General features: G+C 45.0%; 1 protein-coding gene across 1 annotated transcript in view; it reads right to left on the reverse strand.

Moving 5' to 3' along the window:
• Window positions 1-70: 70 nt before the first annotated feature.
• Window positions 71-15,001, reverse strand: part of slc17a7a (solute carrier family 17 member 7a) — a gene marked incomplete at both ends in the record, with an annotated part of 22,720 nt that continues 7,789 nt past the window's right edge. Inside the window, 12 exons of the mRNA XM_083677470.1 lie at window positions 71-363; window positions 982-1,051; window positions 1,483-1,610; window positions 2,444-2,554; window positions 3,739-3,871; window positions 4,400-4,549; window positions 5,164-5,306; window positions 7,185-7,271; window positions 8,145-8,232; window positions 8,410-8,524; window positions 9,309-9,427; window positions 9,722-9,974. Coding sequence (XP_083533596.1) covers window positions 71-363; window positions 982-1,051; window positions 1,483-1,610; window positions 2,444-2,554; window positions 3,739-3,871; window positions 4,400-4,549; window positions 5,164-5,306; window positions 7,185-7,271; window positions 8,145-8,232; window positions 8,410-8,524; window positions 9,309-9,427; window positions 9,722-9,974 — 1,690 coding nt within the window. The remainder of the gene's footprint in view (window positions 364-981; window positions 1,052-1,482; window positions 1,611-2,443; window positions 2,555-3,738; window positions 3,872-4,399; window positions 4,550-5,163; window positions 5,307-7,184; window positions 7,272-8,144; window positions 8,233-8,409; window positions 8,525-9,308; window positions 9,428-9,721; window positions 9,975-15,001) is intronic.

Below are 15,001 nucleotides of genomic sequence, written 5' to 3' on the forward strand. Positions count from 1 at the left end.
CGCTTTCTAACTCTTATAACCAAAAATCTCCCCTTTATCAATTGACCTTTCACCTATCTCCTCTCCCTGTCTAAGTCAGCTCCCTCTCTCCCTCGTACAGATAATTGTTGCGTCCAGGAGGCTGAACGTACTCCTCCGTCTTATCCCAGTCTGACACCCAGCCGGCTCCCCCACCTCCGGTCCCCCCCCCTCCATTGGGGCCGGCAACTGGCTGGCTTATAGCCCCGTACTGCCCACCTCCGCCTGTGCGGTACATTTCCTCTGTCTCGTTTGCCAGTTCGTCTTCGTCGATGATGCCGCACTTCTCGACGCTGGTGTCCTCCTGGTCCGCCCACGGCTGCTTCTCCCCCGACGCAAAGAGTCCTGGGAGAGCAAAACGGCATCCTGTTTTAAGTTTCTGTTCTCATCAGATTCACATATGAATGTTGTGAATCACAATAGATTTTGTGTCACACCATATTCACATGTGATTTGTATAGGGTTTATAAGAATCACACTAGATTCACATTGGTAGTAATTCATAGGATAATTCATATACTGGAAGTCAAACTGGATTCAAGTGCAATTCATTCACGCTGGATTCAAATATGATTATCGCTAATCCAGATTCTATAGTCCTATTCACACATTAAGCGAGTTGAGATTAAGATTAATTGAGTTAAGAATTGAATGTTCGACACATTTGACAATGAATACTTTTGTCCAACGACAGTCAGTGTGTATGATTTGAGTGTACTGTAACAATTTCATTAATATCTACATTGGATAAACACAATACAAAGTATTTTACAGGTAATGTATGTAATGTACTGTCATACATACAGTAGAAGTTATGTGGTATAGAAACCACTCAGACATGATATTTGTTTATAAAATTACAAATGTGCATACAGTACAATTCACACAAGACTCCTCAACTTTAGGCTAATTGACATCACATGGGAAAGTCATTCATTAAAACACATAACATAGAAGACATACCATAGAAAATCACTCCCCCATAGTGAACGACGGAGGCTATGAGGAAAACATACTTCCATTCATCACGTGTCTGAGTGAGAGAGAGGAGGTTGAGAAAATGAATACCAGTACAGAGAGATTAGTCTTGAAAACGACACCTAGTCTAACCCATAATGTCTGTCTTGTCAAATGCACAGACATGATGGTTTAGATTAGGTGTCATTTTCATGTTTTTTTTTATCAACCTTAAAATCTGTTAGTGCCCCCCCCCTGCACACACACACACACACACACACACACACACACACACACACATGCGCACACATGCACAGATGTTGCACCTTATAATTCTGACTTCTTGAAGCTTTAAGGTTAGCTAAACCTACGTGTTTTTTTTAACAGTGCCTACAACCATTTACAATGCAAATGTGTTTGACTATGAGAAAATGATATGTTTATATACCATTAAATTAAGTGCTGCAATGTGGGTTCAGTAGGCCTGAGCCTTGAGTGTGCTTGTACCTTGTGTTTGGTCATGGCCCCCACTATGAGGGGGCACACCATGCCTGACAAGGTGCCCACGCCATTAGAGATGCCCATCAGAATACTGGCATAGCGGGGGGCAATGTCCAGGTGATTCACATTGAACCCTGGGACCAGAGGAAAACACAAGACACATACAGATTAAGCCTACTCCTGGACTAAATTACACTTTCAATGGAGTTTTAATGGAGATGACGGTATGTAAATGTTGTTGTGAGAGTGTAGCTCGTGGCAAAATCGCACAGTGTCTGCCTGGCTTTAAGTAGCAGACTGCTTTCTCATTGGTTGCCTTTTGATAGATTCAAAGCAATCAAGGGTCGCTTTTTTGTAGATGGACATTTGGGAGCGGAGCCTTTGATTGACAGACACAAATACTTGCTCCATTATCTTGAATTGAATTGGCACATCACAAATAACAATGAAATTCAGCTGAGGTAATCATGTACAATACTGTAATTACTTGCTGTTGCTTTACCATAATCCAAAACCTGTGTGAGGTGAATTGAAATGTTACAAATGTGAACTTGTGTTCTCTTTGAAACTCTGAAGAAGGCAGACTCGGTCCAATCAAAATCAGACTCGGCCCAATCAAAATCTGTACCGCAAAGTTCTAAGGTCTGAAAGCACAAGCTTCCACAAGCTCCTAGTGTTGAAAGAATGCACTTTTGGATTCATGTCATCAATAAAACATGATGGCAAGGCTGTGCAACTCTTGTCTTGGGGGGGTTATTGTTTCTGTGTCTTTTGTTCTTTCCTTCAAATCATTGTGTCATTTAAAGCTCAGAAACCAGGTGTGCACACTCTCCAAGGACTTGAGTTGCCCATCCCTGGTTTACAGAATCTGCTCTCTTTGAGCCCTGGAGGAAAGTTGTTTTGCCCTACCACTTGATAGCTGATTCGATTGAAGTGGAAGTAAATATCTTTGAAGATACATTCATACCTGAGATAGCAAATCCACTGAAACCCACAGCAAGAACCAAAAAGGAAATGGCCATGACTTTTGTGTGAGAGAATCCCACCACAAGCAGTAGAGTGGCCTCCATTCCGAACCCTAAAAAAAGAGTAGAAAATACTCAATCACAGCACTCAAACAATCACAGATTATAAAAAGCTAAAAGAAGAAATGCTTCCTCTTTCCAATACTTATGGAGGGCACTGTACGTGCAATATCTGAAGACGTAACATCACAACAGGGTACAGTAACAGGGTACATTACTGGTACAGTAAGTTATAAACAGTAGAACATCCCTTTAAGTTTCCCCCCTCTGACATGGTTTGTGGGTGAGATTCAGTCAGGTTGAACAGCCATGGTTTTGGTACTGAGTGTTACCTGTCTCGTGTTCTGTGTGACTAAGTTCATTAACAGGGAGGGTTAAGTGATGCGTACGCTTAATGCAGTCCCAGCTGCTGCGATGGGGACCAGACTAGGCTGGGGCCAGGCTAGTGCACCAAACCGGAACATGCCGACAATGCGTGCTACAGCCACACACTGTCATGTCACACACACACATGCTGCCCTTTTAAACAAGCTGCTGCAAACTGTATTTTCACACACGTGGGGTCCCCCCCAACACACACACACACACACACACACACACACACACACACACACACACACACACATTGTCGTCATTGACTGACTGACACACACACACATATACTGTGAGGGGCCTTTTATGCACTTCCTGATTGCACATGAATTGGTTGTTGCTGATGTGGTGTAGGGGTATAATGTGAAATGATAAGAACACCTTTAATGTATCAACGTATGCACTGAATACACTTCCGGAAATGGAAATGGAGGGATAAACTTGTATACAGAATCCTCTATATTCTCGTGGTTATAACTCTACCTCTCTTCCCTATCAACTCATCTTTTTCTCTCTTTTTTTTGTTTTTTTGAGTATATAAGATACTCATTGATTTATTTATTCATACATCCAAGGTACTACGTTTTACTACTCCACTCCTCTCCACTCCCTTTCTCTCCTCTTCCTCCTTCCTCTCCTCTCTGCCCTTCCATATCCTGTCCACTCCTCCTCTCTTTATCTACCCTTCTCCTGCCCTCCTCCTAGTTACACTTTGTCATTCTGCCCCCCCCCCTTCCCTCTCTGCACTACCTCCCTCTATCTTTGCTGTTTCTTTCCTCTCCCTCCTCTCCTTGTTGCCTCTCCCACCCTGCCCTCCCTCCTCTCCACCCCTTAATTCCCCACCCATCTCTCTCAATCCTCTCACCTCCACAGTTCATGAGCTTCCTGACATTGGTGGTGGTCATCAGGTTGTGTGTTCTCAGGTAGTCTGCCAGCTGGCCCCCGATGGGCACAATGATGGTCATCACCAGATGGGGCAGGGCTGACACTAACCCCACCTGAGAGAGAGAGGGAGAGTAGAGGAGGTGACACAAAGAGACAGGGAAGAAAGAGGGAGGGAAGAGAGGGAGAGAGAGTAAGAGACAGAGAGGGAAATGCAATCCATTGCAACACTCATGGCTTTATGTTTTCATTTGATCAATGTAATCTATTGTTGTATCATTTGCAATAAAGACCGAGCCAATCATAGCAAAACACATAGTAAAGAAGAAAAAAAAACACTTAAAGGTGGAATCTGTGATTGGTACATCTTTTTTTTTACTCTTAGACTAATGATATATAGTCATTGATTCTTGAAGAACATAACTTGTTAATGCTTCATAAATGTTCAACTGTCTTATCCCATCAGAACCCAAAATATAAGCTTGTTTTACTCCATTGTTTGTAAACGATGTAATTGTAAACAATCACTGTATAGCTTCAAAACATGGTTAAAACTATCATGTTAATCTCATGGATGGTCAATCCTTTCATCCTTTCATCCTTGTTTGAATCCCGGGTTGCCCCCCTTAAACTGTCTGTCTCACCTTGCTGATCTCAAAACCAAACACCTCCTCAAAGTAGGCTGGCTGGCTGATGAGCAGCAGATAGAAGGTCCAGCTCCTGCAGAAGTTGGCTACGATGATGGCGTACACTGGCATCGAGGTGAAGAACTGCTTCCACGGGGTTTTGAATTTCTGCAACCGGGAGGAATGTGAGATGGTTGGGGTCACAACACTCACACAGCAAAAAGTGGCAGGCAAAATGATAGTGGGGAAGCTTGTGAGGATTCTGGGGAAGCAAGATCAGGACCTAGAAACCCAGCCACCAATAGTTCCACAGGAGGATGTCATGTTTAGAATGAGGTGTGTGTGTGTGTGTGTATGTGGGAGTGTCTGTGTTACTAAGCAAGAGTAAGAGATAGATAAGGTGTTTGATGGACAGCGGGTGTGTGTGTGTGTGTGTGTGTGTGTGTGTGTGTGTGTGTGTGTGTGTGTGTGTGTGAGTAGGGTTGGGCAATATCCAAATGTTCTTATTCACTATATTCCTTTAGAAGATATGCAATGATATTGTTCATTACTGAAATATGACTGATCTGCAGCGCATATGCTTTTGCCACTAGATTTGCTTTTCTCGGCAAAAAGCAGCATGCACTTTTACAGACTACTTTATGTAATAGAACAATATTCGCTAATATGTGCCCAACCCTATGAAAGGGTATTTGTAAGTGTTACAGATTAGGTGTTTGCAGCGTGTGCGTGGCATCAGTTGTATGTGTATGTATGTGTAAGACCTGAGGTATCGAGCGTACCATGTTCGGATTGACAAAGTGTGTCGACTCTCCGATGGCGTCTTCGATGTACTTCCTCTCCTCAGCAGTGATGGTGGGGTGAGCTGCTGGGCTCTCGTATGAGACCAAGATCCAGAAGAGGTACCAGAATATCCCAAAAGAGCCTGGGAGACGGAGGGAGGGGGGGGTAGGAGGATGGGACAGAGGGTGAGGTGGGAGACGGAGGGAGGGAGGGGGAGGAGGATGGGACAGAGGGTGAGGTGGGAGACGGAGGGAGGGAGGGGGAGGAGGATGGGTCAGAGGGTGAGGTGGGAGACGGAGGGAGGGAGGGGGAGAAGGATGGGACAGAGGGTGAGGTGGGAGAGGAGGGAGGGGTAGGAGGATGGGACAGAGGGTGAGGTGGGAGACGGAGGGAGGGAGGGGGAGGAGGATGGGACAGAGGGTGAGGTGGGAGACGGAGGGAGGGAGGGGGAGGAGGATGGGTCAGAGGGTGAGGTGGGAGACGGAGGGAGGGAGGGGGAGGAGGATGGGACAGAGGGTGAGGTGGGAGAGGAGGGAGGGAGGGGTAGGAGGATGGGACAGAGGGTGAGGTGGGAGACGGAGGGAGGGAGGGGTAGGAGGATGGGACAGAGGGTGAGGTGGGAGACGGAGGGAGGGAGGGGTAGGAGGATGGGACAGAGGGTGAGGTGGGAGGGGAGGGAGCGGTAGGAGGATGGGACAGAGGGTGAGGTGGGAGACGGAGGGAGGGAGCGGTAGGAGGATGGGACAGAGGGTGAGGTGGGAGACGGAGGGAGCGGTAGGAGGATGGGACAGAGGGTGAGGTGGGGGAGGAGGGAGGGAGCGGTAGGAGGATGGGACAGAGGGTGAGGTGGGAGACGGAGGGAGGGAGGGGTAGGAGGATGGGACAGAGGGTGAGGTGGGAGAGGAGGGAGGGAGGGGGAGGAGGATGGGACAGAGGGTGAGGTGGGAGAGGAGGGAGGGAGGGGGAAGAGGATGGGACAGAGGGTGAGGTGGGAGACGGAGGGAGGGAGCGGTAGGAGGATAGGACAGAGGGTGAGGTGGGAGAGGAGGGAGGGGGAGGAGGATGGGACAGAGGGTGAGGTGGGAGACGGAGGGAGGGAGGGGGAGGAGGATGGGACAGAGGGTGAGGTGGGAGACGGAGGGAGGGAGGGGGAGGAGGATGGGACAGAGGGTGAGGTGGGAGAGGAGGGAGGGAGCGGGAGGAGGATGGGTCAGAGGGTGAGGTGGGAGACGGAGGGAGGGAGGGGGAGGAGGATGGGACAGAGCGGTGAAAGATTGAGACAGAGGTAAGAAGGGGAGAGGTAAAGAGAGGGAGAGGCGAAAGCAGGAGATGTGGGAGATGAAGGAGAGAGGACAGGACATAGGGAAAAGTGAGAGATGGAGATGGATGGAGAGGTAGGGGTAGGAAGAGAGGGAGAGGTATGTGGAGAAAGAGTTTAAGGTAGGGGAGGGGGAGGACAGGACATAGGGAAAAGTGAGAGATGGAGGTAGAGTTGGGGTAGGAAGGGAGGGAGAGGATGGAGTAGGGGACAGAGAGAGAGAGGTGAGATGAAGATAGACGTGGGGGGTAGAGAGTGAGAGAGGTCGGAGAAGGAGAGAAAGGGAGATCGATAAAGAGGGGGAGAGTGAGAGAGGTAAGTGGAGGAAAAGACAATTGATGTGATAGGAGAGGGAAATAAAGGTAGGGAGTTGAGGTGAGTTGAGGTGGAGTGAAAAAAGAGTGAGTAGACAAAAGTGAGGCAAAAGAAAAAAGGACATAAATGCTAACTGCTTGGTGTTATAGTATGGTTACAGAGGCAATAGTCGCCTATGTGCCACACAGGCCTATAACCAGGGTACATTTTTTACAGAGGTCATGCACAATCCAGGGTTAAGGAGGATTTTTTTCAGCTCAACAGTTTTGGGGTTGTTTGTGGTACTTTGTGACTATTTAGTTGTTGTTTGGGGTACTTTTAGGTACCTGGTGCCACATTATGGTCATACAAAAGGGAAGTCAGTATAGTAAGAATGTTGTTACTAACCATACACATAGAAGACTGAAGACCACCCTGTATACTGAACCAGAACTCCAGCTAGGGGCATGGCCACCACCGCCCCTGCATAGGAACCTGGGACGAAAGGAGGGAACAATGATTAATGACTTTCAAGTTTTGAGTTTCAAATGCATTTGGATTCAAGTGCATTGTCCAACCTTTATGCCACCACAACGCTACATTAATAGAAGGTATTCATTAGCATGGAAATGCATGACAGGGTGTGGCCGACAGCTTTTTACCATCTCGCCAATTTGCAAGCTCCTTTGCCTTACCATGTAAAGGTTCTATGCATTACAGTGCAAAAACGGCGGATGCAGGAAAATAACAACATTAGGCAACACCAACAATAGTTTCACTCCTTGGACCAAATACAAAACAAATACAAATATAATAATAATAATAATATGTGAAACAGAACGCAGGCAGATCCACCAGGCTAACAACCCCCTAGTCCCTTTGACCTGAACACACGTAAAAAATGACTGATATAGGATGTTATCGTTATCAAAGAAGAGGCCTGGACAAGGGGATGTTATGGGATGGGGCCAAGGTAATTCACAGAAGCACCTTGGTTACACTACACTCCCTCTTCCTCTTTCACAGAGACCCATCTGGGTCACTGGACCAGGTGACCAACTGGGTTTGATCCTGGGACATCTGCATGGCACAAGAATGTAATCATCGCTTGAGCTAAAGCCTAGACCTTATCTCTGAGAGCTTCAGGTATCAAGGGTTGTGAAGCAAACATGTCTCACCAATGCACCTCCATTGTGTCTGCATATCTTCTCATGTTATAAGACCATTGTAGATAATGTAGATAAAGTGATAATGTGATAATGTAGATAATGTAGATAATGTTGTATTGCATACGTTTGTGGTGTGAAAGAGATAAAGAGGGATGGGGGAGCGAGAGGATGTTCAAAACCATTTGTTTAAATATCTCACCACAAAAAGCTGTTGTGGCCAATCGACTTCTCTCTAGGGGTGGGGCCCATTTGGCCCAGATCCCGTGGCACGCAGGGTATGATACGCCCTGCAGATGTAAAGAAGTGGTGATATTCAGTAAAAGCTAAACACACATTATAACCAACATACGCATGCACATACACACACACACACGCACGCACGCACGCACGCACGCACGCACGCACGCACGCACGCACGCACGCACGCACGCACGCACGCACGCACGCACACACACACAAAGTACCTCAACAAGGCCCTGGCATATCCTGACTAGTATGACACAGCTGTAGTGGCAGCGGGCAGCAGCTGGAATCAGCATGTTCAGGGTGGATGTGGCCACGATGGCGAAGCCAAACACTCTGAAAAAGAGACATGGTCAGAGGCAAACAAACAAGCTTTCATATCAACCAACAAAAGCGATTGAGAGCTCCTTGGGAAATAACACAATCTAAGTGGTTTTAGTCGTTTTTTTTGTGTTATAAAGTGGTATTAATGATGCCATCAATGAGTGTCTCAGTATTATAGCACATACAGGCTATGCTGGGCACCTTCACACTACCATAATCATAATGTCTGTGTCATCATCCTTTTAGGTACTGTATGTTCGTCAGCCTAACTTCTGTAGTTAACTGATGTGATCTGTTATCTCTCCGCCGTTTTTGTGTGGATTTTAGCACCAGGGCTGAAGCCTCAGTGTGTTCAACCTCTGGGTCAACATCCATTTCTTCAGTGGAGTTGCTCTAAAATGACGGCTGAAGTCATCATTGGACATTTAAGGAAACGACCCAGACATCAGATCAGTGTTAAAATACACTATAAATAATGTGACATGGGTTTATATATGTGTCATAATGAGTAGATTTGTAAAGTTCATCTGTGTTATAATGCATAATATTACCTGTACCTGTGACTTTTTAAACATGCTCACCTGTGACATTACCTGTACCTGTGACTTATTAAACAGTGTAGGATTATGAGGCATTATGCACTTTGGCCATGGTATTATAATGATGGTATAACTAATTATGAGCTTATAGCAGCTGTTATGCACTATAAATGCACTTATTTTGTGTGTGTGTGCCTCATAGAAAATGTTACCACATGTTCATACGTAGAGGAACAAAAGGTATCCGAGGTGCTCACCTGTTGGCAGCAAATTTTTGACATATAAAGCCACCCGGAATCTGTGTGACAATGTAGCCCCAGAAAAAGGAGCCATGGATCATTCCAACTGTCTCAGGGTCCCAGCTGAACTGTGCCGCCTAGAGAGAGAGAGAGAGAGAGAGAGAGAGAGAGAGAGAGACATAGAGAGAGAGAGAGTTAGAGAGAGAGAGAGAGAGAGAGAAAGAGTTAGAGAGAGAGAGAGAAAGAGAGTTAGAGAGAGAGAGAGAGAGACATAGAGAGAGAGAGAGTTAGAGAGAGAGAGAGAGAGAGACAGAGAGAGAGAGAGAGAGAGAGAGAGAGACATACAGAGAGAGAGAGAGAGAGAGAGACATAGAGAGAGAGACATAGAGAGAGAGAGAACTGTTGTTTATCTGCCATGTTTGCCCACTCACCACGAGCACCTCCTTGTTTCCCTTATAGACGGTGTGGTCATTGACCATGCTGACGATGGCCACGCCCAGATTGCAGCGAATGCCGAAGGAGATGCAGAAGCCCAGACCGGAGAGGATTGCGATGATGTACCGCCGGGGCAGGCCGCAGCAGGTGCAGTCCACGACAGGTAGCTCTTTCTCCTCCACCAGCTCAGGACGGCCCTCCGCAGACAGCTCGATGGTCTCGCCATTGGCCTGACGCTTCTCCAGCAACCTGGGTACAGACAACACAGCTGTCAGTTGTGTCTTGTATGACAAAAACCTAAACGATATATATTGTGGGAGTAATACGTTCTTAGATTTTGGTTATCGATTAAGACAGTTGTTCTAAGATCATAAAAGCATTTTATACAAATCTATAAATTCCTTCTCACGGTCGTCTCACGGACGTGGATGTCACACCCGTGGTGTAGCAGGCCTATTAGCTAAAGTTTTTTTCGATGCCATAATTTCACAGGTGAGCAAATCCTTAAAATAACTCTGGTTAAAATCCCTGCTCCATTTCCAACACCACCTAGTCAATATAATCTGTAATGCTGGTAACGTTGCAAGAAATACCCGCCCCACGGTTAGTTGTCAGAAATACCCGCCCCACGGTTAGTTGTCAGAAATACCCGCCCCACGGTTAGTTGTCAGAAATACCCGCCCCACAGTTAGTTGTCAGAAATACCCGCCCCACGGTTAGTTGTCAGAAATACCCGCCCCACGGTTAGTTGTCAGAAATACCCGCCCCACGGTTAGTTGTCAAGAAAATAGCCATAGAGGGATGGTTCCTTATTTTGACCCAGATGGTTTTTAAGTGCTAACCAAGTGCACTTACAGCAGGACTTTTCACATAATTAACATCAAACCTCATACTTCAGCTAACTCACTGTTCTTCTTATCTAAATCCTTGATTGAAATAGGTTTGACGATATTTGACAGATTCTGCATATGTATAATATATCATTATACTCAACAGCGCAACTTTCTTCTCATGCTTACAGCAACAGAACTCAAATATGCCAAGGCTGCCATCTTTGGCTCTTCCCAATGCGGGCATGCTCAAAGGGACATTTGTATTAAATACTGTCCTTATATTTACTTAGACATTACATCCCACAACCTTTGTTCTTGCGCAAAGCGAACTAGTTTTATAGACATGTTTTAAACTATGTTACCATAACTGAAGTCGTTACCTCAATGTAGCCACCAACGTGATTATTATTATTAGTTTTAATAGTTTTAAGGTTTTAAAGCTCACATACATTTACATATTTCTTCTCACATACAACACACACGCACACACCCGCGCGCACACAAGCACATGCACATGCGCACGCATATGTTAAAGTCGTCTGAATCAGCAGCTCTCCCTTTGTGGGAGCAGCTGTCGTTGGCATGGCCGCTAGGTGGGTGGGTACCCACTATTGCACCTCAGTTCTTCACAATGCCTTGTACCTGCTGCTACCCTGGCACTGCCCACTCGGTCTCACACACACACACACACACACACACACACACACACACACACCCAGAGTTGGTCACCATACTCAGTCCATGCTGTTCTCTTTCTGAGGCCAAGGATCATAGTAACTACCTACATTACCAAGATCTGATGACCATTGGCTCGCTACTAATGATGACCATTGGCTCGCTACTGCAGAGACACTATGGGCTCCAATTTGCAAGAGGAAATAAGTGCCAAAATGTAGCGAAGTTGACCATCTCAACCGTCATATTTATAATAGAGTTTTGAATACTGCAAATAGCATTACATTTACATTTATGGCATTTAGCAGACGCCTTTATCCAAAGCGACTTAAAACAAATACATTTGTTTAAGTAAGTGAATCATCTATACATCAGTCATCATAAGAAAAAGTAATCAAGGTACAAGGTATAAAAAAAACAAAAAACAACTGTTCCACAGATCAGGAACACTCTCCAGGAGGTAGGCGTGAACGTGTCAGAGACTACCATCCGCAGAATACGTCACCAGCCGAGTTACAGAGGCTTCACTGCATGGTCCAACCACAGGTTTTTCTCAAAAAGGATGGTCAGGTTACAGTTTGCTAAAAAGGTACCTACAAAGCCTGCATAGGTCTGGAAAACGGTCTTGTGGACAAATAAGACAAATATTATCATGTACCAGAGTGATTGCAAGTGGAAGGTTTGGAGAAAAAAGGATCTGCAGCATACCACCTCATATTTACAGCATACCACCTCATCTGTGAAACATGGTGGAGGAGGTGTTATGGTTTGGGCATGTATAAATAAACATGGTGGAGGAGGTGTTATGGTTTGGGCATGTATAGCTGCCACAAGAACTGGCTAACTTGTCTCAATTGATGATGTTACTGCTGACAGCAGCAGCAGAATGTATTCTGAAGTGTAAAGAAACATCTTGTCTGCTTGAGTACAAGCAAATGGCTCCAAATTCATTGGATGGTGCTTCATCATACAGTAAGACAATGACCCCAAACATACTGCCATAGCAGCTAGGACATTTTTCAGGGCCAAAAAGCTTAAAGATCTTGACTGGCAAAGTCAATCTTCATATTTAAATCCAATTGAACATGTATTTCATTTCCTTGCAAAAAGACCTCAAAACAAACAACAACTGAAGATCACTGCAGTACAGGCCTGGCAGAACATCACCAGAGAATATACCCAGCGTCTGGTGGGGTCAATGGGTCGCAGACTTCAGGCAGTTATTGCATGCAAAGGATTGTCGACCAAATACTAAACATGAGTACTTTTTTTTATTTTATTTTTTTTTACATTTTTTCCAATACTTTTGGAGCCCTGAAATAGTGATGGTGAACTCAATCTGAAAAAAAACATTGAATTAAAGCTGAGAATCTCTACTTTGACCCCATAGTAATGTTTGATTTCAAATCCAAACTGTTGGAGCATAGAGCCAAAATAAGTCAAAATGCTTCCTCTTTCCAGTACTTATGGAGGGCACTGTGTGAAATAAAGAGACAGAGAGACAGAGAAAGAGATAGAGAGGCAGAGAGAGAATAGATGATTGTGACTCAAATAGAGAATTGAACAATGCTGGTCAAAACCACATGGTCGGAAAATATAGCACATGGGTAACAAAAACACACATACTGTATAAGTGTGTGTGTGTGTGTGTGTGTGTGTGTGAGTGTGTGTGTGTGTGTGTGTGTGTGTGTGTGTGTGTGTGTGTGTGTGTGTGTGTGTGTGTGTGTGTGTGTGTGTGTGTGTGTGTGTGTGTGTGTGTGTACACAGGGACACACAGGTTGCCTAGTTTCCGTTGGGGTGATCCAGTTACTCAGTGAGCTGGAGAATTACGTAGAGAGAAGCAGCCGGAATCACCACGAGATGATGGTCGGATTCCAAAGGAGTGATTCAGATTTGTCCGTCAAAGCCACAATCGGTGAAACAGCCAACTGGCTGACCCACCACTTGTGATAAACAACACAAAAAAGATCGTTTTTTCGCTTTCAAAAAAATAAAAACATTTTGTGCGCACACACAAACAGGCTTGTTAATGTCAATAAATTACTACTTAAAAGCTAAGAAAAGTCTGCTTCTTGTGTGCGCGGTGCACCCAACCTCCTTCAGTGTCTCTCTGCAGACTTTTTGTGTAAGCACCGCAGCTCAAATCTAATGTAGTTTTTGCTTGTATGAGCAGAGTTTAGCTGAGTGACTGCCCTCATGAATGTAGTTCTAGTATAGTGAGGTTGGTGGTTTCAGCAGCACACTGCCCTGCCTGTACCGCTCTGTTTACAAACACCCTCTCAGACTGATCTGAGAAGAAAGTAAGATGCCAAACAGGTAACTTTACAGTACTGTATGCTGCTATTTCCCTATCATTTCTCAATTCATAAGCTACTCTTAAACTAATCAATCCAAGCTGCCATTATTGTTCTTGAGAATGAAAAAAAAGGGATTACAATAAAACAAATTAGATTAAAATATACAATTAATATCAGCTCAGAAATTTGGCAAGTGAAGAGCTACTTTTTCACAACAAGCCCATCCATTAGAGTGGCTCAGTGCTGCCCCTGGTGGTTGTATTGCCAAGATGAAATACCTAAAATAAAATGTTTGGAGAAGGCTAGTTTACTGCAGCGGTACCCCGGCAATATTATACATAAGCATTAACCTTTTAAACTTTGACCTACTCTATCTATCTATCTATCTATCTATCTATCTATCTATCTATCTATCTATCTATCTATCTGCTACACTCATGTTAAGCTTGTAGCTTGTACCTCCCCCATTCAACATGAAGTATCCAGTGTAATCCCCTCATACAGTGAATACACGCAATCAGTCTGAGAATGACGACTGGTCAAATACAGATAAAAAGACAGCGTAAAGACACTCCAAAATTAATATTGAGTTTTATTCAGCACAGTTGTTACCCAGAGTGATTGTGAACAGATATGTACTGATAAGGTGGTGATGAATATATCATATATTTCTTGGGAAAAGCAATGGGCTCAAATGTAAAAGGGATTAAAGGTCATGTCCTCCCTCCCTCCCTCACTCCCTCCCTCCCTCCCTATCTCCTGCATCCTCTGCCACCTCTTCCGGTGTGTTCTCTATCCCCCCTCCCTCCCTCTCTCTCTCTCTCTCTCTCTCTCTCTCTTGATCTCTCATGCGCTGTGGGCGTGATTCCACTCTGTCCACCCACGCTCTCTTAATCTGTCACAACATTCAGATTAGGATTACAAAAATTATACACTTCCGGAAATGAATATGGAAGGATAAACTCGCATACAGAATGCGCCACATGCGGCGTTACCAGACTACCATAGTGACTCATCCTCTATATTCTAGTGGTTATAACTGTACCACTCTTCCCTAGCAACTCATCTTTTTCTCTTTCTCTGAGAAATGAGATTTAAATCTATGGTGCATCATATAATGCTCTCTCTCTCTCTCTCTCTCTCTCTCTCTCTCTCTCTCTCTCTCTCTCTTCTCTCTTTCTCTTTCTCTCTCTCTCAATTGCATCTCTATATTTCTTCTTTTGGTGGAAAAGGTCTTTCCTAACCACTGCATTGCAGTTTTAGCTAAAAGTGATGTTTGGAGATTTCCTCCAGATATGGATTGAGATTTGGTGAAAACGGATACTGACTACTGCAATATAGTATGGAAACTTGAACAGCAAACCCTGTCCAAGTGGGGTTGTACTACTCTGGATTGTAGTCCCTCTGCTAATCTTCTGAATCATAATCTGCATCCCCCCACATCACCATCCACACGACAGGCCCTCAATAC

Source organism: Argentina silus, assembly GCF_951799395.1.
Source record: "Argentina silus genome assembly, chromosome: 9".
Taxonomy (NCBI): domain Eukaryota; kingdom Metazoa; phylum Chordata; class Actinopteri; order Argentiniformes; family Argentinidae; genus Argentina; species Argentina silus.